This window comes from Melanerpes formicivorus, unplaced genomic scaffold (assembly GCF_026170545.1).
Source record: "Melanerpes formicivorus ecotype bairdi unplaced genomic scaffold, bMelFor1.0.p_v2 SCAF_21, whole genome shotgun sequence".
NCBI classification, from domain to species: Eukaryota; Metazoa; Chordata; class Aves; order Piciformes; family Picidae; genus Melanerpes; species Melanerpes formicivorus.
Window position 1 is genome coordinate 10,633,731 of NW_027142373.1, and position 24,830 is coordinate 10,658,560.

The 24,830-nt window shown below is 45.1% G+C and overlaps 1 protein-coding gene across 1 annotated transcript in view; it reads left to right on the forward strand.

Moving 5' to 3' along the window:
* Window positions 1-325: 325 nt before the first annotated feature.
* Window positions 326-24,830, forward strand: part of GRB2 (growth factor receptor bound protein 2) — a 61,727-nt gene continuing 37,222 nt past the window's right edge. The window contains exons 1-2 of the mRNA XM_068151554.1: window positions 326-434; window positions 5,642-5,882. Coding sequence (XP_068007655.1) covers window positions 5,805-5,882 — 78 coding nt within the window. The 5' untranslated portion in view covers window positions 326-434; window positions 5,642-5,804. The remainder of the gene's footprint in view (window positions 435-5,641; window positions 5,883-24,830) is intronic.

Consider the following 24,830-nt stretch of genomic DNA (forward strand, 5'->3'; position numbering starts at 1 on the left):
TCCCTACGGAAATCCCGCGGCGAGGCCGAGGGTGGGGCGTGGTGCCCGGGTCGGGCTGGCCTCGGGGCAGGTGCCCGCCAGGGGCGGGTCGGAAAAGTGCAGTCCCGGGTCGAGAAAGGGCAGCCCCAACCCCGGTCACGGAGCGTTTTCCGCTCTACGCATGCGCGGAGGGCGATCGCGCGGGGCGGGGAGCGCGCAGGCGCTCGTCCCACGTGGGCGGGGCGCGGCGGCGGGGGGCGGCTGACAGTGCCGCTCTCGCGAGAGTGGCAGCGGGAACGGCGGCGGCAGAGCAGGCGGCGGAGGGCGGGGGGGGGCCGGCCGCGGGACGGGGCCGTAGCGGCAGCCGAGGCGGCGCTGGAGGGGCGGCCGGGCCGCGTGGGGCCGGGTAGGCGGCGAGAACCCTCGGGCGGGGCGGTGCCCCCCAGCGCTGTGCGGTGAGTCGAGGGGGTGTGTGTGCAGGAAAGAAGGGAGGAAGGCAGGCGGCGGGCTGTCGACCCCCCCTAGCCTTCACCCCACTACGGCGCGGTAAGGCGCTGCCCGGCGGGGCCCCGGCTCGCTAGCCCACTGTGGGCCTTGCTCGGCGGGGGGTACACTCTGAGTCCCGGCGGCGGGCCGTCCGCTGTGCCGCGGCCTGGGATCCTGGGGTGTTCCGCCTCTCCGCGACGGGCTCCGCAGCAGCTGCCTCAGCGCGGTCTCTGCGCCCCGGGGCTGTGGGCCTGCGTCTCGGCAGGGCCCGGCCTTCTTGGGGCGTTAGGCGCTTGTCGGGGTCCTGTACTCTGCGAAGCAGGACTGGCGAAGGGGCTTGGAGCGAGGTGCTGTGCTCTAGGGGCGTTATCTGCCAGGCAGGGCTCTCTGGGTCTCCCTGCAGCTCCCCGTGCGTGGTTCCCCCAGGCTGGCTTCAGTCTTGGGTCACGTTCGCCTTTGCCGTTCGTCTGTGGAGTTTCGGCTGGTGGTATTTCTTGGGGCTTATTTTTAATGTTCCCTGGAAGAGTTCCGTAATTTCAGGCCTCTTCCAAAGGTTAAAAGGTTGTAGCTACCCTGTAGGCAGGTTAGCATCCATACCTTTCTTTCTCCAAAGACCTTTTGGATCATGCTTCAAGCGTGAGTTTCTATGATAAAAGACTTTTTGTTTTAGTCTCTTCTTTCTCCTCGGAACTTCCTGCTTGAGATTCGGTGTTGATTTTGCGGGCTACGGTTTAACTTGCCAATATAGCTCTAAATAATCTGCAGAAGACAAGGATGCAGTCTTGTTAACTCCCACAACATCTGACTCAGACATCTCTTCTATAACCTAGAGAGAAAAATATTATGTAGCACAGTTAATAACTGGGAGAGCAATTCATGGATAAATATAGTGTTTAGGGACATTCATTCCTTGCTTTCAAAAATATTAAATGCCTGTGGTCAGTGGCCAAAATTTGAAGGGTCACAGTTAAACACAGTGTTGTTTGTAGTCCATTTCTGTGCAGACCTTAGAGATTGACACACTGGGACCAAAAAAGACCTTTCAGTTATTGTCACCTGTTACAACGATGAAGTCGTGTAGTATTTTATGTATTTCATAATGCCAGGCAAGCTTGTATTATTTAAGTCTACATTATGGAGTTTAAAATAAGGGGAGAGAGAGGAAAAAAACCAAAAAGCATAGCAAATAAACTTGGCAGAGGTGCAGTTTTGAATTACCTGATAATACTTATCAGATCAAATCATTTTATCTGTGCTTTGTGCTGGAGCTTAGTTTTGTAGGTGGTATCCTGAGCTGTCCTCTGACGAGACGTGCTTGGTGAAGGAGAAACACATTAAGCTAACAGATCATGAGTATCATTTATGACCCTGAATGTTCTGGGGTCTATATGTTCCTAATTTAATTTATATGTTACCTCCTTCATTTGTTATGTTATACTTCCTTATTTGGCTGATTTGAATTTAGTGCTCTGCCCTTATGATTTTTTTTTCTTTCTATTCTTTTGTCTAGAGCCTGACATTTCTGCATGTCTTCCCGATGATGTATCCACACATTTTCCTTTCTACCACCCTCAGCAGTGTTTTGTCCTATAACAGCTGATGAAGCTTAGGATCTGATTCTTTGCAAAATCTTCCACTGACTGTATCTTCTTTCTTCCCTTGCTTTGGCTGTTCTGAACTGCCTGTTCCCTTATTCCTGCCCATATCACTTTCCAGAACAGTAAACCAGTGGAAAGAACAATGAGAAGGCTCTTGCTTGGTAGAAAAAAAAAGCGTTGTTTGTACGAGCAATATAAAAAGCCTACCTTTGCCTGTGTGGTTTTGAAATAGCTGTTGAGAAGAACATGAGGATTGTTTCCTGTTGGCTGCAACAGGGTGGTTTGTATTTAGAATGACTTGATTCTATCCTGACTTGCAGCTCTGTGTCGCTAATAAGAACATACTGTTAGCTGCATCTGCTGCCTTTTATTCTTTCCCCCTCTTCCCCTCTCCCCTTCTCCCTCCCCAGTCCCCTCTGATTTTTTTAAGAGCAAAAAATGTTATCTTGCCCCAAATTACAGTAAGGCAAGAGGTGAAAACCATATTGATATTCTGAGAAATGTTAGTCATTTCTCTGGTAAGGTAATCTGATAATTCTTGTAACCTGTGTTCATATTTTGAGTGTTATCCATTTGTACCTATCTTATGCCATCTGAGGGCTCTGGAGCTGGGGTATGTTCCAGTATTTGCAACGTGTCCTGTTTCACTTTTGTCAGCCTAAAGCAAACACCTACAGCTGTGCTCTCAGTGGGCAGGGTCCTTGCACAAGCCACTTCCCCAGTGAGCTTATTTTTCCCCTTGCTGTGCAGTTGGTTGGTTTGTATTTTAGTAATTATGTGTCTAACTGTCTATTAAGAAGTTACTTAATAAGATTAGTGAGCAGCAAATGCTTTTAAGTGACTTTAAGGGAATTCATGTTCTGAGTTTGCCTTTTTGAGTTTGTTGTGCGAACCGGGCTTAATCTTTTCAAAGCTTTTCCTCACGTGGAAGTTTCATGCCAAAACTTCAGCTACACTTTTGCCTGAAAGTCCTGATGGTTCAAGTTTTGTTCTACACTGCAGCTGTTGTTAGTATTGTTACCTAGAAACATCGGCTGCTTTATGTGCTGACAATGCATGTGATGGTGGTAGTAATGGGAACGCATGTCTAAAGAAAATTGCCTGATGAATCTCTTTCATCTTGAATTGTGCTGGAAAATTTCCCAACATTGTATTACTGCTAGGCTCGGGGAAATGCCAGTAGAGTTCTTGGAAATGCTGCATCAATTTCTCCTAGAAAGTTGAGTATTAATTCCTTCCATTGAAAAAAATGATTCTTAGCTGCTAATGCAACAGTAGGCAGCGGCACTTGGGGTACCCCAAAGGAAGGAACATTTACCAGTTGGCAGTAATTCCTTTCTTAAATGTGTCTTGAGTCTCTGCTGTCTTCTTGAAGCTGTGCAATGCACTGTTAGATTTTTGGGTTTGTAAGTGAGGGCTCTCCCTTAGCTGAAGGTGTTTGTATGCCCGTGTAATCATAGGCTCAACCAGGTTGGAGAAGACCTCAGAGATTATTAAGTCCAAGCCATTACCTAATACCTAACACCTCATGATGCATTGTGCTGTTTGAAACACCAAAATCTTGCTGCCAGTAATGTTTATCCTTTAAGAAGGAATAGAAAGGGATGGTGTTTACCATGAAAGGTACAGGACGTGCAGATGGTAATGCCTGTATTTGCATGTTCTGTTGCTTCACATGCAATCATTCCTGCTTGCTCCTTCACATTCTGCTATAATAGCAGAAAAGGATAAATGCCATCAGTGAATAAGCCCAAAGAAGGCTGGTGATAAAGTTGAGGAGATGGTGAAGCAAGTAGTACAGTAGAGCCTGGCCAGGGGAGAATGTTCTTGGTGAAGGAAAGTTGCTGCTGGTGTTTACATGAGTGTGCTAGAGCAGTGTGGCAGACTGACATCAGAAAGATTTCATCAGCATTAAAAATAAAGTATTTTAGAATCATCAAACCAGCTAAGATGAAACACTCCTTGGCTGTAGTTATAGTTATGTGTGTTGGTGAAAGCTTGGATCCAGTGTGTTTATTTCTGATAGCTGCAGTGGCACAGGCAGATTGCTCAGTTGTGATCTCTGTGCTGCTGACAGCCTTGTCAGTCTTGCTGACATTCCAGTAGTGCTGGGTAGGAGTACCAGAGAAAACTCCATGCCCTGTCCATGTGAGGGCTTCACTAAGCTGCTCCTTTTTTTGCTCAAGGTAAATCCTGTGAATACCTTTTCCTATTCTGATGGTCTTCTGTAATAGAAATCTCGGTTCTGGTGTTTGCCTTGAGCTTTGTTAATTTTCACGGTGAGCTGAAGGTTGGGCAAACATAGGACTCATGGAATATATAAGCATGTTAATTGCTGAACTACATTTATGTAAGGCAGGTTTTTCTCTGAAATGAGAAAATACTATTGCCATCTGCTCCAGCAGGGCTCTTTCTGGGCCTGAATTAGCAGGTGCGTGGGTTCAGTGGTGTTTGTCAGATCTCTGCTGTCTGGAATTGTCATTGACAAGTGTAGCTCTGCCAGCTCTTCAGAGGGGTGTTCAGGATGGGGTTTAACTTAGAGACTCTCTTGACTTTTTTCTGGTCACACACTGTCTCCAGTATCAAATATAGACAGAGTTAGATTAAATCCTTCCTGTCCTGACCTGAGATGAAGATTGAAGCTTTTTCAGTGGCCTCAGAGTGTCTTTATGTGCCTCTCCGCATTTGATGCTGGGCCCGTAAGAGATAAACTTGCTGATGTTCATGCTGTACTTATGAAGGTTTTTAAATGCACGCTGCTGCTCGAGATGCAGGAGTCTCGGGATGTGTGCTTTTGACGCTGCAGTCAGCCCAAACTTCTGTCTCTATGCAGCGCTATTTTAGGTCACTTTTTGATAGACACTTCAAGTCCAGGGAAGTCCTGTTACAGAGGAGGCACGGGAGGATTCTCTGCCTTGTCTAACTGGCTGTATTTAATTTGATACGAGCAGTGTGCAAGGGGTGGGGGAACCAAATTCTTGCTGTACGCCGTGTCTCCAGGCGGGGTTTCCCCTGCGTGGGGGACAGGAGCACATCGCCCTTCCACTGCCGCCTGTCTCCATGGTGGCCGGGGGGCTGATGGGTCCAGCTGCGTGCCCCGGGAGCGGGGATGTCCAGCCCGGGGGTGCGGCACCTCACCGTCCTCTCCTGCCCCTGGGATCCGGCGGTTATTACAGCTGCGGGGAGCCGGGGGCTTCCCGTGAGAGGCGGTGCTGCTCCCGGGCGGGAGCGGAGCTGACCTGCCCCGCCGGGCACAGGCGGGCTGCGCAGAGCGGCGGCGGGCCCAGCCTGCCCGGCTCCCCAGTGCCGGAGCATCGCGGGGCCGGCAGCTGCTCCCGGCGGACCGGGACCCGCTCTCGGGGCCGCCTCCCGCCCCCGGGGGCCATCGGCCGGAGCGGCCATTGGCCGCGGGACGCGTCACTCGGGCGAGCCGGGCCTGGGCGAGCGACGGCGGGAGGAAGCGGCAGCCGCGCTGCGCCGCGCCGGGCGGAGGGAGCGGCTCTGGGCGCGGTCCCGGCCATCGATCCGTGCCACTTCCCCTAATGGCCCGTCTCTTCCTCCTCCTCCCCCTCCCCTAGGGCGGATCGTCCCCCGGCCTCCCTGTATGTGAGAGACGGGGCCGGCGTCTCGGACGGAGCCGGGCCGCGGGAGGGCTGAGCCGGCAGCCGCCGCGGGAAGAGCGGAGGCTTCGGGGAGCGCTTCCTTCCCACCGCCCGCACCGCCCTGCGCGGCAGCCCCAGCATGGAAGCCATCGCCAAGTACGACTTCAAAGCCACGGCGGACGACGAGCTGAGCTTCAAGCGGGGAGATATCCTTAAGGTAAGTGGAGGGTAAGGGCTCGGGAGTGCTCTCTTTCGCTCTGGGCTTTTTAGCTTCTCTTCGGAGTCTCTTCCTGTCCGTCAGACCTGACCCTCTTCCGAGTCCCCGGAGAACGCCATCTGCTCTTACTCTAGGGTACCTTAAGATTTCCTCAATCGCGGTCAGACCTCTTCAAGAGTAAGAGAGGCCGTTTTGTTTCCATGTTAAACGGACATCCCAAAGTCTTTCATTTAGCTCTTCTGGGATTGGAATATTTGAAAACTTAGTCGCAAACTTGGAGGCAAATAAGCAGAAGTACAAGCTAATCTCTACATTGATTTGCCTTCTACAAGAGGAAACCCTTAAAGTCGTTAAGATCAATTTGTTGTTCCTTTCCCTTGCCTCCTGTCAAGGATTCCAATATCAAAGACCAGTGATCAGATTATTTCTCAGTAGATAATCTTCTAGCATCAGGCTGTCAAATATTGGTGCCGAGTTTTATCTTCACTCCTGATGAACTCCAGTGATAAGCTTGTGGCTGAATATTTAATGGATCTGTGCAGATGTAAGTGGATGCTGGAGTGCATTAGAGGAATTTTGGTTTATAGCTCTTTCAATATATTGAAGGCTTCTTAGGCTTCATCTTGCCTACATTAACGGAATTTCAAAAATATTTGAATGTCTAAAATCTTAAGGCTGACTGGACACACAGAATGAGCCCCACATTTTATTTGGGGGTGGGGAAGGAGAGTAAAATACAAAACCCCCACTGTGATTTGGCCTGAGTGAAGCACAGCTCTGAGCTTTGTTGCTTTCCAGCTATAAGAGCTGTGTTGCAAACTGTTTCCTTCAGAGTCACAGTTTCTCTAGTAGCCCATATAAGATGGGCTTCATATTCCTAGTGTGATGTCTTTAGTGTTACACTGTTTTAAGCTGCTTCTTTCTAAAATGCCCTGAATAAAAACTCTTTTGAGAGGTGCCTGTCCTGCAGATGCAAGGCTATAACTTAGTGTGTGCTGACAAATCAAGTCCTGCAGACCTCAGTGGGATTACTCATCTGCTTAAAATTTTTGCCACAGAAGGGCTTGATTTTTAACTACTGTTTTGAGATGGAAAGAACAACTTCTACATGTAACCTTAATGTGCATCTTTTACAGCTGATAGTTCAACAGCATAACTGATGCTTTGTTAAAGGTGTGAGGTGTTGCTGTGTGGCCGTTGAAAGGGTCCAAAAATGTATCCTGTCTGAGACAAATAACTGCATTTGTTCATATCTTGCATAACCCTGGCCCACAATCAGCCAAAAATGTCTTAGAGACCTGTACAGCTCAATGCCAGTGTTGCTGTGAACTACCAGAGTATTTCCTTTTGCTGTTTCAAAACATTTAAGACTCAGGATTTTAGAAGTCTTCTGTGGTAATCTTACCTTTATTTTTCTTAAGATGAGCTCTGTTCTTCCATTTTGGATTATTGCTAGCTACCTCCAGCTTTCATAGTGTATCTGAGGGAAAGCATAGCTGAAGACAGCTTGTAGAACATGCTGAACAGGAAGGGAAAAAATGAAGTGCAATGAAACACAGCTTATTACAAAGTGTACTGGTAGTTATTTTCACCTAGGATGGTGCAGAAGTTTGCTGAAGGACATGAAAAATGTCTGGTAAAAAGTTTCATTCATGGACAAATATTTTCTTCTCTAAGAATTAAAGGAAGAATAAGTTTTTAGACTTCTGAAAGTATAGTCTGTGCTGAAACTCTTCCAGCTGAAGAGGATGGGTGATAGCAAGATGTTCTGAGTCCTAGCCACTTGATGTCATCCCATAGATACCTGTCACATAGAAATTCTGTCACAGTAAGAGAAACTTGGTGTGGTGTATGCTCTTACACTACATGAATCTCTTTGTTTTTCCTAGCATACAGGCAGGGATTTTCCTATTCTACCAAAAAGTTGGGCTGGACATTGCTCAAAGCACTGATGAACAGTTCTTCAAACTGTATTTCCTTTCAGCTCATACTCTGGAAATGCTTACCAATGTTACTTACTTCCTTCATAGATGAGTAGACTGAGTCACACAGAGTTAATTGCTCAAGGTTATCACTTGAGTTAGTGGAAAGTCCAGGACTTTCAGGAATCCTTCTTCAGTGTATATAGGTGAGATGGGTTCTGTGCAGAGTGATAAGGCTCAGCCTCTAAAGCTGGTGAATTTCAGACAAATAAGGCAAAACCAATTAGAATTGTTACAGTTCACTTAAAGTGGCCAACTTCAGTTGACACTTCGTCATTTTGAGAGTCTGGTTCGCTTCAAATGCGTTTCAGGATGTGAAGGTTAACTTCTGTCAGACATGCCAGGTCTGTGTTGTTAGTACTTTTCTCTCGACTCTTCTCCCAGGGTATCCCATTCATGTGCCTCATGATCTCTTATTAATCAGCTCAATCCTGCTGCCTCTTAGTGAATTGAGAAGAGAAATGAACTTATAACATGTTGAATGCACCTGCACGCTTCACTCTTCAGATAGCCATGGCCGAGGCGCACATGTAACATGACAGGTAGTGAAAATTTCTTCAAATCTAGCTGTTAGACACCTGTCTTGGTGTACCTCCAGAATACAGAGTTAGTTTGATGGACACACATGATGATGCAAAGGATTATTTCACAGCAAACTGTTATGCCCTGGCCACATGAAGGAAAGCACCAAAGCTTGGTCACTTTAATGCCTGCTCCGTGGAAGTTCATGTTTCTCTTTGTGGGGAGAGAAGGCAAAGATGCAGGCTGTCTGACTCCTGATTTCAGCAGATAACTTGCCTATGATGTCATGGTACCATTACTGCTGTATACCCACATAGTCAGAACTTGATTGAGCAGCATTTGAACTGTGGCCATTAAGCTGGTGGTTAGTAATCTTGTGGCTGGTTTCCAAAAGTGAGTGAGGATAGTTGACCTTTGGCTTGCAATTGTAAAACAGCTGAGTGAAGAGGAAAAGTGCTTGGCCTTTTCTTTTGTGGGCACTACATGGTAAAAACTGCTTCTGTGATTTTTGTAAGCCTGGCAGAGCACTGGGTCCCCTCTACACTCCTGTTTAGAGGTTCTTTAGCAGTGTGTGGTATTGCCATGCAGGAGGTGCAAACTCAAAGCTTGCTTTCAACTTTTTAAACGCACTAAATACTCCCTGCCAAGCCTTTTTTAGAGAATGGAAAGGTTGCTGCTTCCCTCTGTGTCTTCTGATTACAGCATGGTGCTGCACTTCCTAATACCACAATTTTTTATGAACTGGTGGTTGCTTGTCTCAGTTCAGCTCATATCCAGGGCTAAACTACAGCAGTTGCTCTGTCACCAGCAGAGAAGGGGAATCAGGAAAAGGAGAGAAGACCCGTGGGCTGAAATGAAAATGGATCTAATGGAACAACAAAACTGATCCTAATACTAATATAAAGTTATACTCAGCCCAACAAAAAGTACAGGAATCACACTCAACAGGGAAGTAGTCCTGAAGAACAGGAGAAGGGAGAGGAGCAAGGTCATGAGAAGCCCAGCAGAAAGCTGTAGCAGGAGGCTCCCCACTCCTTGGCAAACTTCCCCCTTTATATATACTGAGTGTGGTGTTTCTGGTCTGGGATACACCTGTAGGCAGCTCAGGTCAGCTGTCCTGGCTGGCTCCAGACTGCCGATGGCCCATGCCTCACCTAGGAGTCTGTCCCAGCAAAACCAGGACATTGCTTCACAGAAACTTGTTGGTGACTGGTGTCCTAGTGGTGCTGTGGAGATAGACCTTTCCTGTTCTTAAAAAGTCAAAAAAGGAAACTGAGGGATTCCTACTTGAATGTTTTCATTTACTGTTTTCCACTTTGAATAGCTGACAGTTGCCACGATGCTCTTTCAGTCTTTGTTCACTTGCTGTATGTATTGGAAGTTGGGAGTCATTAACCTCAGTCTCTGGGGTTTATGTCCCCAAAAACTATTGTATTTTTAGCAGCTTCTGGTTTTGTTGGCCTTTGTGCTAACTGGCAAGTATCCAGACCTAAAGTGTGCTAATGCTTGCTGGTGGTTTGGCAAGAGCTGGAGGGGGATGAGAGAAGAAACATCACCACTCTTCCTCTCATCTCATCATCGTTTCGCCTCTTTATTCCTCCTACACCCAACATGAAGCATACAGTTAATACCATGATGCTCTACATGGTTAATACAGGAGCACTAAACATATTCATAAATATACTGAATGTTAGAATGAGGGGTTTTGCTCCATTTCCTCTTTCTGTTTCTGCTCTAGGGTTGAGGCATAACTGGAAAGGGACCTTCTGAAGCACATAGTAAGTTCCTGTCTCAGTAGCTGTCAGCATAGTTAATTCAGAGGCACTTACAGAGTGTTTGGATGAGTGAAGTTATTTGGGTAGTGTTTTAAATAGAGGGCCATCATCCTTCATTTGCAGGTTTTCACTGTGTGTGATATATAAAGCAGCTTTTCTGTGTGCTGGAAGAGGGAATTCCTCCATAGGATGTTGATCGCTTCACAGTTTCCCTGCTCCAGTCGTAACTTGACCATCGCCAGAGGTTCTGCTCACGTGACTGCCCCTAGGCTGATTTTCTTTCTGTCAGCCTTTAAGAGGATTGAGTGTTTGCAAACAGATGATGCTGAGGTGGCATTTTCAGTTCCTGCATGAAAACCATTTTTCTGTGTCTGGATACAGAGAAACATTTTGGAATGAAGGGAGGAGGATGATAAATGAGAGGAGCATCATCTCCCTTCTCTTCTTCCTCACCCTTTGTCTTTGACCTCACCTGCATTGGCTGTTATGTTGTGGTGTCTGCACTAGAGAATAGGAATCCACAGAATCCCAGAGTGTTAGGGGATGGAAGAAACCTCCAGAGATTGAGTCCAACCCCCCAGCCAAAGCAGGGCATACAGGAACACATCCAGGTGGGTTTTGAAGTCTCCAGAGGAGGCTCCACAGCCTCTCTGGGCAGTCTACTTCAGTGCTCCATCACCCTAACTGTAAAGAATTCATGGCTTGCTAAAGAACAGTGCAAAGACTTCTCTGTTTTGGGTGATATTGTCCTACTGTCACACTTCCTCTTCTTTCCTTTCATACCTCCTTAACCTTTCCCCCTTTTCTGTAAGGGTATGGCCTCAGCACAGTCTTGATAAAATTAGAATGTGAGAAGGTTTTCTGAATTAATGATTCAGGCAAGTCACAAGCACTGGGTGCTCTGTAGTGAAACAGGGCAAGTGTCAGAACAGGCTGCCCAAAGAAGTTGTGGAATTCCCAGTTTTGGAGATACCCAGGCAAGTCCCTGAGCACTCTGCTCTAATTAGACTCTCTTTGAGCAGGAGGGTGGGCTGGTGCCTTCCAGAGGCCTTTCCAACCGATGTCCTTCTGCAACTTAGCTGTGAATGGCAACTCTCTTGTATGTGGTGGTTGATTTGCAAAGATGTACTTAGACCATATTCCATGGCTGATGACCTTGAATGGAGATACTTGTCATCAATATGTGATTAGTATTGCATTCTATGAATACAACACTTAGAGACTCATAAAGACAATTACCTTAAATGGAGTTATTTTGTACCCTGGCAGTTGGAAGTCTGTGTTACAAAGAGATGCTGCTCTAGGAGCTTGCATTCTTCTGTCTGCCCAACTACTCAGTGCCTGTGTTTTTAGCATAAACTTCTCAAGTAATGGTCCTCTTATACATATGAGAGTTATCTGAAGGTGGGGTGTGTTTTATTAGCTAAGTTCTCTAGGTATTAGCAGCAAGGGTCATGAGAAGGAACTACCTAACCTCCACAAGATGCATGTGCCCGAAAGTAAAGAACACTCGTTCTCTGTTTGTGAAAGAGCTTGGAGGTGCTTAGAACAAGATTGCACTGCTGAAGGTATCTTTGCAGAAGACAAATGTGGAGTATTCCAGACTGAAAGCATAAAGTAGCCTTTGCAAGCAAGGAACAGACACATTCCTCCTTAGAAATGGCATCCTTGTTTTTATTTAGTGGAGCTATTTGTGATGATTATCTAAACTTGTCACTGAAAGCAGGGAAAGATGAGCTCTTGTGAGCTGTGTGCTACCTGAATGTCAAACCAAGATGTTGATTAAAGCTAGTGGTCAGTTCAGCTAATTTGATTATATGAACTTAACATGCATTGCCTTCTGTTATAGCCAGGGGAAATGAGGCTAATTTGCAGCACCAGCTGCCTTTTGCCAGTGTAATGGAAGCGCTGCTGTTACAGCTTCTCTGCGAGGTCCGGCTTTTGATGTGACTGGTGTGACAGGCTAAAACATGTTAGCACAGGCATGGCAGCAAATAAAATGTTGGCTTGCTAAATTATTTATCTGCCTTGTTCAAGACATGTGTCAAACTGCAACCAGTGTGATGTGCTTTTGTTACTATCCCCTGGCAATACAAAAATGTCACCTCTCCTCTCTGGTTCACTGACATTTCTCTGGTGATAAGGGAATGTCTTCAGAATTTCAGACAGTAAAAAGCTGTTGTTCTGAGGGACATCATAAGTGTTGATGGACTAGCTTTGATTTAGCTGTTTGTCTAAATGAAAATAGCAAAAGCTTGATCACAGTTCATGGAAGAAAAGAGGGAGTATGGCTTTCAGTGGCTTGTATAAAGGACTGAGAGTGTCATAAACGTAGTGTTCACAGCTTTCAAGTTTCTGCTCATTGAGGGAGGAGGAGGGATCCCATTTGTAGTGAAACCCAGACTCTTCTGATCTCTCATTGTAATCAGTAAGGATCCAACTAAGTGAGGAGAAGTAAGGACTCCAATTTGTCTGTGTACTCAGGTTACCACAAGCAGTGAACTGTATGACCCCTTGATAAAATCCCTTGTGTTTGGAAGTTGCCACTGGTTGTGGACCAGAAATCAATAACTGAAGCCTAAACCTCAGGGAAAACATGTGCTGGGCAAAACTAATTCTTTGAAATGGCTCTGAAAATGAATGAAAATGATACTTTAGTCCCCTAACAGCACTGGACACACAGATTTTACAGTCTCACATGGAGCAAAAAGGGAAGATAATTTGCCAGAGCTGATGGATTTTACAATCTAAATCTAAACTCAAAGAACTACTAAAGATAATATTATGGCATTTTCACCATTGCTGTGAGACAGAGCTGTTGTGTTTACTTAAGGCTCTTCAGATTTCCATTTGTAACTTGTTGATTACCTCTGAATTAAAACCTTTGCTAAATTGTTAATGATTTGATTCGTGTAGGTCTTGAAAGGTTTGAAAAAATCAAAGCTAGTTCTAGAATCATAAACCACATAAAATCCAAACACCTCTACCCCACAAATAAAAAGCACATTTAAGACCATTCATGTAATGAGCATCAGCAAAGGATTTGGCAACGTACATGACCTAGCTGAGGTGAATTTTTCTGTGTGTAGCATCACATTTCTGGTCTGGGGTGCTGAATTACAGGTGTCTTTTCTGGGTTTGACAGCAGAGTCTTCTTAAAGCAGAAGCAGAACTGCGTGGGGGGCTGTCACACTCCTCTGCACAGAGGTGACAGGGCCATCTGCACTATGTAGTCAAGAGATTGGACTGTATTTTCTGTGGCTGTGACCAAGCTACATTTCAGGTAGCTGGAACAATGAGAACCATCTTAGGGGTTTCAACGTCATTAACAAAACCTACAGGAGACTCTGGGTGAACACTGCTGTGCTTAGTTCTGTGTTACAGGGTGTGTGATACGTTGCTCTCTGAGCTAGCAGCTCTGGAGGTGTTCATTAGCAAGTTGTGTAGCAAAGGGTAAGCCCATTTCTCTTCTCTCCCTGCCCTCACCCACCTTGCAGTGCTGGTGGGAGAGGTGCTGCCTAGAGATGAATCTGTGACTTGTGAATGTAATGTCAATGTCACTCTAGTCTTCACAAAGGGGAGGAAGGTGAACCCAGGAAACAACAGAGCAGACAAACCTCCTCTCCATCCCTGGAAAAGTGATGGAGCAGCTGATTCTAGAGGTCATCTCTAAGCATGTGGAGTAAATTTAGGTAGAAGAGTGAAGAAGGAGATGCATTTGTTCTTACAGACTTGGCAGTGGAGCTTTTGTGTCGTAAGCCATTTCACTGGGGCACTGGTGAAACGAGGCACTAGGTCTTGGTGTTTTGTTATTTTTTTTGCTTGCTTTATTTAGCATTTTGGTAGGAAAGCTGCCTTTGATCTCTATCATTTCCAGTTTTCTCTGTAGGTTCTGTTAAATTCAGAATGCGAACGAGTGGGTGAGTTGTATGTGCTCTGCATTTCTCCGCAGATCAGCGCGCTGATACTGCAGCAGTTTGATGCCCAAGTTCTTATCTGCAGCTTTATCCCCCAGCAGTTCTTGCTCTTTCATTTCCTTTGCTGGCCCTGCAGTGACAGTTAATGTTTATCTCCCAAGCTGGGCAAACATCAGTGACTAGAATACACACAAGGAAGTAAAAATGTGGTTTTTAGATGCTTTGGGCCTTGGGAGAGAAAATAAGATGGGAGAATAATTGTTATGACTTTGGAGGCATGGGGGGGGGGGGGGTGTTGCATTATCTACAGCCTGGGGAATGCTGTATAAAGTTGTTTCTTTCCCCCCAATGCCATATTGTTGCTGATCTCAATCTGTCAAGCTGGGAGCTGCTCTTTGTTTGTCACGTTCTAGGCTCGTGCCCCCTTGCTGAGTATTTCAAGCGTGGCTCATGAGTGGCACATGCCTTCAACTTTGAAGTCATCTTGTAACACCTCATAAGAGTAGGTGTTCGAAGGGAACCGAGCAACGGTTGTGAAGCAGACTGTCTGTGGTGGAGCCTGAACTTGTTCCCATGTCTTCTATGCATGATTGGTGCCACCATCTGACAACTCAAGTGAGAATTGGTTTAACAATCTTAAGAATGTGGGGTGTGTTTTTTTTCCCTTCATGGTGACATGTGCTAAACACATGGGGCTGTACAGCTGAGCTCTGAAGTGCAAAAAAGTGAGCTGACACTCTCCCAAACTGCTCACCATCATTATTTTTAGGATATTTATTATAGACTTGAAAACCCAGATGCTACTCTACAATACTTCCTGATTAGTTACTAGATGCATCTGAAATTTGCATCTTAAATGGTTGTGTTCATAATTTTCCTCAGCCTGTGTTTCTCTCTTTACTAAGAGAATAGTGGGCTTCTCTATACACTGAACAAAAGCCCCTCTGAAAAATGTCTTGACTGTCTTGAAGAGCCTAAGAAGGTTTTAGTCCCCCTGAAGGACTGATTGCTTACTTGAGTTTCTGTACCTGCTCTCGAAGCCTTTTGTCTCCACTTGTTTGAGGTTGTGAAAACAGGCAGACCTGTTGTTATTGAAGGCTCACCAAATCAGTTGGGCTTTTGATCCTGTGTGTGCAGGTCAAAAGTGAGGAGAGTTATTTTTGTCCAGGAAGTAGATTGTCAGCCTCTGTAGAGCAATTAATTAATAATTGTGATCTTCAAACGTTGCTGACCTTTATAAATAAAATATAGTAAGGGAATACTAAAGAAGGGAGATGAATTCTGTTTGTACCTGCTGGAGTTAGCTGCTTTGCATGTGTTCATGTCAGCCTGCACGCTTTGTCAGGAGCTGTGTGTTGGCTCCACTGTGGCTGGACCTCTTGCAAGGAGCAGAAAGCATTATTTCATTTTTATTTCTTTTTTTTTTTTTTCCAGTTGAAATGAACTGTAATTATGCTGTTAGTCTCTAAACCCTCTTATTTAAATAATTTGTCTCTGGAATTCGTGCTTTCTGCATTGAGCCAACCTACTTCTTGCTCTGACTTGTACTAAAACTCTACAGGTTTACGTGTGGAGGGGGGGGAAAAAACTGCTGCTGTTATGCAAAGTTGTTTCCCTTGAGAGGAAAGGGGGGAATTCTTCATGATTTATGTATAAGCCAGCAGGTTCCACTAATCATAGCAGCTCTACTGGTGCAGAAGACTTCTGGTCTAAGCCAGCCAGCCCCTCTGGTTGGTGAGAAATTGGCACAAAACTCTAAACTCTGGCAACTCTTGTTGAGCTTGAGTGGGTTTTTCCATTATAAATCCTGAGGGGCAAACAAGCTTTGAGTATTCTTTTGTTACCTCTGCTGCCTTAGCATACATATGAAAATGATATCTTAACCATTTGATCTGGCTCTTACTTTCTGCTCTTAACAGTAGGTTGTGGTGTGATTGGGAAGAGCTATGCTTAGATTCCTGGTTGAAGTGGATTTGTTTTGAAATAGAAGGAAGGATTATAAGCTCCAGAAGTCAGCCTCTTTCTCTAGTTCCTCTGGAAGATCTGCCAGTTTTACTCTAAGAAGCATTTTCCTGAGCTCCTGTGTAGTTCAGATCTTGTTCTCCAAGCTTTACTACCAGTGGGAGCATAACTAAACAGAGAAAAGTCCCAGATTCTTTGGTGAGCAAAGGCAAACAAGTGCTCAAAGTGTGTCCTCCAGAGGAAGGGAAGCAGCAAATGAAAGAGAAAAACTGAAGAGGAAGTGGAAGCCATAATGGAGGCAAGCACAATGCAAACTTCTAAAGGTGAAGTTTGGCAGTTCAAGTGTTTTTACCAACCTTGCCTTCAAATGGTACTTGAATTTTGGTGAGATGACCATCAGTTTGACAAGTGTGCCTTGTTCAGGCCACATTAGGAAAACCTGTTGTGAATATTCTAGGGCTAAATTGTGTTCTGCCTGCCCTTGAAGAAGGCTTTGGCAAGACCTGTCCTTCACCCCGGAAGTGATAAAGCATGGGCTGACAACCCAGACTCCTGAACACTGCACTGGAGGAAGCCAAAGTTAACTTCTGCTTCCTCCTTGCATTGACTTCTGTCCTTATTGCTTAAAATGTGCTCTGCACTGACACCTCTGCCCTGCCTCTAGCGAAGCTGCAGTTTGTCAAAAGCAAACATGTGGATTTGTCTATTTTGAGCATTTGTGCCAGGGTGCTTAAACTTTCTTCAGCACCAGGCTGTCCTGACACTTCCTTGCTCCTTAGCAGGAAGTGATACATTCCTTCATTTTTTTTCTTGGAAGCTTTTTAGGTTGGGAATGCAAGTGCTCTTTGCCAGGGAGGATAGATGAAAGCTGTTGTGACTGTACCTAGGAAGACCCTGCCTGAAACTAACAAGTCACAAAACAGAGAGATAAGCAAAGTGATTGTAGTTGACCCTGCTCTCCTGGCTTCCACGCCTTCCTTTGCAGCTGGTGTCTGGAAATCTTGCAAGCTGCTACCTCCACCAAGTTTATTTGGGTGATTTAAGAAAAAAAGGAAGACCATAGGTAAAAGGAGGCTTCTGATAGTTCTGTGAACTTTCTTGATCCTTCTTTTCCTTGAGAAGTTTGGGTTTTGTTCCACCTGCCTGTGTTTGGATTACAAACATCTGCTTGGTGCTGCAGTCAGATTAGAGAGACTGTTGATATTTGCATTATGAGTAATAAGTTCCCAGTGAAGCTTATTTGTTGAGGAGAACAATTATTCTAAACTTGGAAAAAAAAAGAAGCTGAAGTTATTAAATGTAAGGCAATATGTTGATAAAAGGGGCTCAGCTGCTTAGCTCCTGAAATCTCCCCAGGGGTGGCTCGTGCGAGTTGCAGATTAAAATGCGGTGGAAATGTCTGAGCTACCCCACAAGGGGCTAACTCCAGGCCCTTTGGGGCTGCTTAAAGTCCTCACAAAGCACATGCACTTCTACCATTTTCTCAGTTTGCTTTGATCTAGCTGCTTTTGTTCAGGATTGCAGTGCAAACAAAAAGTCTGGTGGTGTCTAATACAACTCCTGTAAACCCCCCCAGTTTTGATCATCGTCCCCAAAGCTCCTCACTTACTAGGTGGGAGGGGAGGGTGCCATCATCCAAATGATTAGAGCTGAGTCTCATGTCCTAATGCAGGGAACAAGAAACACTGCTGGGGTGTGCTTGGGTTTGGCAAGGTTTTTTCAGCACTAGCACAGAGATTTGAGCTGACCTTTAACATAGCCTTTGTACTGTGTTGCCAACTACCTGTATTACTCAGCTCTCGCCTACTCACTGTTCACTGCCACAGATAATCCTGTTTATTACACCTTTATAATGGATTATGCTTTAGACTTTCTCCTATGGAAGTAAATGCTACCCTTCACAATGGCAAAATGCTGTTCCTTATCATGATGAGAGCAGTTCCCATCTGAAGTGCATTATATGTCATTTTCATGACTAAAAGTGATAGAAAACTCTTTATGCATGATGTTCCTCTACCCTCCTCTTAGTAGCTGTATTTGCCATTAAAGACAGGCTAGATGGACCCCTTGAGTGCTGCCTCTGTCAAATGAGACATTTAGCACTGGACATCGTCTTCCTCCTTGTTTAAGGTCATGGCTTCCTGTAGTCAAGGTTTAGTGACTTTCTCAGCTGGAAACTGTATCTGAGCTATTGTTTCAGCAGCCACTGATGACCACACCTTCTGTGCATCTTTCTAAAGCCATTTTTAGTCCATCTGTACATTACAGCATTGAATTCTCAACGCAGACACGTGCTGTGGAAAAAAGCTCTTCCCATTGTTGGTCTGAAACATACTACCTAGGAATTTTGCTAGGATCTTTTCCCCTCTGCTTTCCCTTTCCCCTTGGAAGAGATAATAGGAAAACATTTAGGATGTCAGGTAGTGATAGGACTGGGGGGAATAGAGCAAAACTAGAAGTGGGTAGGTGCAGATTGGATATTAGGTAGAAGTTATTCCCCATGAAGGTGGTGAGACACTGAAACAGGCTGCCCAGGGAGGTAGTAGAAGCCTCATCCCTGGAGGTTTTAAGCCAGGCTGGATGTGGCTCTGAGCAACCTGATCTAGGGTTGGAATTGGCTGATCCTTGAGGTCCCTTCCTGCCCTGACCATTCTGATTCCTCCCTGTTCTTCTCATGGGAAGAATGGATTTGCAGATGTTCTCTTTGTTGCCTTTTTTCCTCTTTTTTTTCTCCTCTGAGGAAGAAGCTGGGGGGAGTCTGATCCCCTGTAGTGCAAAACCATTCCCTACTTCAATTTACTCATGTTCCTTTCTCACCTTTTTCAGTTCATTTTAATATTTTTTGAGGTGAGTTGAGGGTAGGTACGCAGGGTGTTCAGGGGCTGCCACAGAGCAGATTTACAATGTCAGAATGTTTGGTTTGGTTCTTTCTTAACAGAATATTAGGTAATGTTTCTGATATGTTTTCTGATTACACCCCCCCCCAAGATTCCAGGATGTTTGCCAAAGATTATTACTTGAAAACCTGCACTTCATACAGCTACAGGTGATTGGTTGAGTTTTTCATAGAGTCACAGAACAGTTTGGGTTGGAAGGGGCCTTAAAGATCTCATAGTTCCAACCCCTCTGCCATGGGCAGGGACACCTCCCACTAGACCAGGTTGTTCAAGGCCTCATCCAGCCTGACCTTGAACACCTCCAGGGAGAGGCCATCTACAACCTCCCTGGGCAACCTGTTCCAGTGTCTCACCACCCTCACTAAATAATTTCTAATATCCAGTCTAAAACTGCCCTCCTCGCATGTGCTATTTTGTATGCTGTGTTTAATCTGACATTTACAACTTAGTATTAAAAACTGTCTGTGCAGCTCATGAATTTTAAGATTGGAGTATGTTTAATAAGTGTCTTGGTGATATTTGCCACTTCACCTCTGTGGCCTGCTCAGATCACTGGTGAAGCTGTTGAGCAGCACAGCTCCTCTTGGGATCCCAGCCTCCCTCCCCTGTGGATTCTGACCCTTTGCTTTCCCTGTTGGCCTCTTACTCAGCTGCTGACATTGGGTTTCTGTGTTGGGTTGAGTACATGTGAGAGCATTAGTGGAGATGAGTAGCTGAAAGCATGAGCTGGTTTGGGTAGTTTTGGGTTTTTAAGTGAAAGAGCCCCAAAAACCCTAGCAAAGCCTGAGTCTTGGCGTTGCTGCTGTTCCAGTTTATCTTAGGTAGTGCTTCATCTGTCTTCTATCTGGAGTTATATTCTTGTTCTCTCTTGCCATTGATTAAATAGAGGTCTGAGGTGAAGACTGGTTTTGCTTTTATAGCTTTGCCAGAAGAGCCCAGCTTCCAAACAGCTGCTTGAAAGTCAACTTAATTGGATAGCCATATTTCCAAGGAGGTTTTATGGCTGCACACTAGCAATATTGCTGCAAACCAGCTGGGACCGACTGGCATCTGTCATGATGCAATATATGTATGTAATATCTTTAGATAAGACCAGATCCTGGTTTGTGAGGCCATTAGTGAGATGGCTTCCACATACTGAGGTCTTCACAGAGCTCCACTTTTGGGAAAGTTTTGAAAATGTCCCTACTAACACAGGGGCTATCAATCCCCTTTGGTTGTGTAGGAATGATTGACCCCTTGTCAGGGCCCTGGGGGGGAGTGTTTTGTGGTCAAGGCATTGATCTTCCGCCTGGAACCTCCCAGTAAGGCAGAATTTTAGTGCCTTAGCTTTTACTGAGACTTACAATGGAGGTATTGTGCTACTGCAATGTACTTGGGAGCTTAAAATTAGTCTGTGGTCAAATAATACACCCTAGGGTGTCAGTGTCCTGCATTCTGATATCCCTTCCAGGTTATTGCAACGGAGCCATAACGAGTTCTATTCTTGTTTTAATTTGTTCATGACCTGGATCAGTTCTTCTAATTTGAGACACTAATTAGGAGATGGGTTTAGTTATCTCTGATCTTTTCCATAAAGAAAGTGGTGCCTCAGCTGTCTTGACTTTAGGATTCTGGAGGAAGTTACTGCTTTTGGCATTTAGTATCTGCATTTCTGCATAATTCATGCAAGAAGACTCTTTGATATTTTTTCTTTCTTTTTTCCTTCTTTTTTTTACCCATAAGCCAGGAAAGCAGCAATAGACTTTTTTTCTTGTAGAGATTACTGATGTTTCTAATAGTATGGTACGTTAAAGTGTCAGGGTTTCTCAGTTTCCTATTGCTCTGTTCTTCTGAGGTATTGTAGGTAGTCTCTTAAATATGCAAAGCTCTCCTACTCTAAAGTCTTGTGAGCAAATTCTATTTCAGTGTTTTACTTTCCTTTTGTGGAGAGGCTTGGACATGAACTAATGCAATGTTCTTAGCTCTGAAGTGAAAGAGGAACTTCATAAGGCAAGGGGAAATTTTGTAAAGCATCCCTTAGACATGCAGATGTCACTTCTGGTTTTGTGCTCCTCATTTCCCCCTCTCCCCTCCCCTGCAGTGCATCATTCAGAAGTTCACTTTCAGCAAGCCCCCTCAGCTGTGGGTTTGGCCTTTTTAGAATCATAGAATCAATAAGGTTGGAAAAGACCTCAAAGATCATCAAGTCCAACCTGTCACCACAGACCTCATGACTACTAAACCATGCCACCAAGTACCGTGTCCAATCCCCTCTTGACCACCTCCAGGGACAGTGACTCCACCACCTCCCTGGGCAGCACATTCCAATGGCTAACAGCTCTCTCTATGAAGAATTTTCTCCTCACCTCCAGCCTTAACTTCCCCTGGTGCAGCTTGAGACTGTGTCCTCTTGTTCTGGTGCTGATTACCTGGGATAAGAGACCAACCCCCTTCTGGCTCGAACCTCCCTTCTAGTTCCTCATTCTGGCCCTTCTTGTGGATGGGCATCACGTTTGCCAGCTTCCAGTCAGCTGGGACCTCTCCAGTGAGCCAGGACTGCTGCAAAATGATGGAGAGCAGCTTGGCCAGCTCATCTGCCAGCTCTCTCAGCACCCTAGGATGGATCCCATCCAGTCCCATGGACTTGTGGGGATCCAAGCGGCTAAGGAGGTCTCTAACTACTTCCTCCTGGATCACAGGGGAACTATACTGCTCCCCATCTCCATCTGCCAGCTCAGGAGGCCAGTTCTCCAGAAGACAACCTATCCTGCTATTAAAATTTGAGGCAAAGGTGGTGTTAAATACCTCTGCCTTTTCCTCATCTTTTGTTACTATGTTCCTCTCTGTGTCCACCAAGGAATGGAGGCTGTCCTTGCAATTCTTCATGAATGCAAGTTAAACCTGCTTTGGAGGTGTTTAGGAAGAGACTGGATGGGGTGCTTGCTGCCATGGTTTAGTTGATTAGATAGTGTTGGATGATAGGTTGGACTCCAATGATCTCAAAGGTCTTTTCCAACCTGCTTAATTCTGTTCATGTTTCTGCAAGGAGATCTCGGGCCTTGCACTTCCCAGTTCAGGTCAGAGCAGGAACATTGTTTTGGCACTGGATTGAGTCTGTTCCAGACCACTGAGTAGCTCTCGCATGCATGTGGTCCTTACTGTGTGGTGATCATCTTTCCTCCCCTTCTTTCCAAAGGAGAGGTTATTGGTATCTTTCCACTTTTTGCCATTCACAGTGGCTTCTGGCATTCCTTATGGAGCTTCATTTTGGGCTTCGATGTAGGCCATGTATTTCTGATAGCTTGTTTTTGAAAGGAGTGATCCTTATTCTTCAGTTATTGGTTCTTTGTTCATGGTTCAGACTCCTTCTCTCTAGCTCCTCAGACTATCATTAGTTCTCTTTTGAGCCTACTGGGGAGTACATATTCTTGCAGCCTCTGATGGAGTGTGTTTTTGTGTTCTTTTTGAAAGGCTGACCTTTCCTGTTTTGCCAGAAATCATTGGGCATTTCATGGTTCAACTGAGGCCATTGTAGTTCTGAATTTTGTTATTCCAACTCTGTGAGTACAGAGTTGCTGGTGTTTCATCCTAGGCACTGTGGGTTCTTCAAAAATTGATCTATAATCTAATTATGAGTTTGGAGATGAAAGAAGCATTAGCATTGGAGTAAATCAACATTTTTAACTGAAGCCTGACACAGAAATGGGCTAAACTTAAATGCCATTAAAAGATTTCTGGGATATAATAGTTCATTATTCTGTAGCAGACTGAAAACAATCATACATTTCTTCTTAAACTTCAAATTAGCATGAATTAAAGATCACCACCATGAGATGTTAGTACACCAGCCCTGCTCTGTGTTTGTATAGGACTTGGTGCTTTTGGCCTGTTGTGCTTCACATCTGAGCAAGGCGCAAGGCGCCGTGGAAGCACTGAAGGGTCTTTGTGCACAAAAGGCTGATGGTGTTGGCAGTTGTGTAACAGCTGGGATTGATCCTGGGTCAGTGTGTTGCCCAAATCTGCCTCATAAATGACTGAGAGTACAATGTTGAGAATACTGAGGGACAAGTTGTACCCCTCATGCTCCAAGAGCTAAGGAAACATGGATAAGAAGTGAGGAGTTACAGCTGAAACAAGTTGTTGGGGGCGCTTTGTAGATTAAGAAAGGTAAGTGGGAACAGCCAGCTGGTTCTGCTTGGGTTCTCTGGCCTTTAAAATTCTTAGAAGCATTCCTCAAAACAACCTGTGAAGCAGCATTGTGATTAAATGTATTTTCACAAAGGTTATTTAGCCGCAAAATCCTCTGAAATCCTTTTTTGTCCTAGATGTTATTTTTATTCCAAAGTCATTGCCTGGTTGACTGTTTTGTTTTTTAACTGAGGTTTGCTTCCTGCATGCCCAGAAGTTTGAATCTGGAGTGTAAATGATGTCTTTGGCTAACAAGGGTCTTCCAGTACGTCTGTTACTGTTTTCTCTTAACACAACCTGACTAGGTGGAAATGACCAAAGCCTTTTGGTGAAAGCTCTGTTGCATCTAACAACCTCCAGTGGTGGCTTGAAGAGCCTGAAAGAATGGACTCTTTGAGCTGTCTTTGAACTTCAGTTGATTAGTGCAACAGCAGCATAATCCTGGTTGTTTGGGGTGTTTTAAACCAGCCAGGTTGGTTGTTTTTATTGGGGTTTTTTGTTTGTTTGCTGTTTAAAGTTTGACTGATGACTGCCAGGAGCTGCAGTGTGAACTGTGCCCATCCCATGAAACGTGGGTGCAAGAAAGTGGCAACTCCTCCATCTCAGGTCTCTTAAAAGCAAGTCTCCTAAAATCTTTTTTCCATTAAAGGGCCTCTTTATTATCCTCTTTCTCTCTCATTCAGTGTTGAGTGGGCAGGAGAATCACTGCTGCTCATGTAATGTACAGTAAAGCTGCATCTCACTTCTTCGGTTCTGCTTTATGAGACTGGAGACATCCTGTGAAAGGTTTTCAAGTGGGTACAATGTTCTAGAGCAGATTGTGGAAGCTGCCCGCAGTTTGCCTGGTGTGATCCGTACACTTAGGCTCTCAGAGTGGTTTGCAAGATCTCTGGGTGTGCTTTGCATGATGCAAATGTGACAGGAGTGAGTCAGACGATACCATTTGCAAGTGCCTTCCTCCTGTGTGTGCATGTCCCACTAGAGAGGAAGTCTGAGCAGCTTTGCAGTTACTGGAAAACAAGAAGAGTTCCTGTCACTCTTAAGCATTCTTACTCCCAAGATCAGCCAGACCAAGTGCCTGCCCATTTCTTCTCCAGTTCATGATGTGGCTAGACATTAAGTCAGTAAAACCATATTAAATAAACTACATCCATCAAAAATATGCCAATGAAAACCATCCCCCTGCAGCTGACAAACCTCTGATGAATACAGTTGCAGTTTCTTAGTGATAAATTAGTGTTTTAGGTACCTTGTAAGTGGTGGGTTTTACACTGTGGAAAATTGAGCTTTGAGGTCATGCTGAGCCAAAATATTTTCAGTTGTGTGCCCTGAAATTGCCTTGATTTGTAGAGGGAAAGATTAGTTTCACTCCAGTCAATGCTGATTTATAGCTGAATTTCTTATCTAGTTAGGAAGGTGTCTTGTTTTAAGCAAGGGTTTGTTTACACTCACTTGGGCTAAGATTCTGATAGGGAACAAAATCTCAGCCCTGCCAGGAGGGTGAAGTTGAGCTGCTGTTGATTTTGCTGTTCTTTTCTGTGGCCAGGATTGTCTGACCAGCCCTGTGGAACCGATCTGATCATTTGATCTCCTCCTCTGGCTTTCCTCAGTGAGCCATCCCCAAATGAAATGAGCGCTAAGTGCTCTTCTCAGATCTCCATGTCTTCCCACAGAGGAGAGTTAAATTTAAGGGTGCAAACGCGCAGATAAGAGGTGAGGCAGC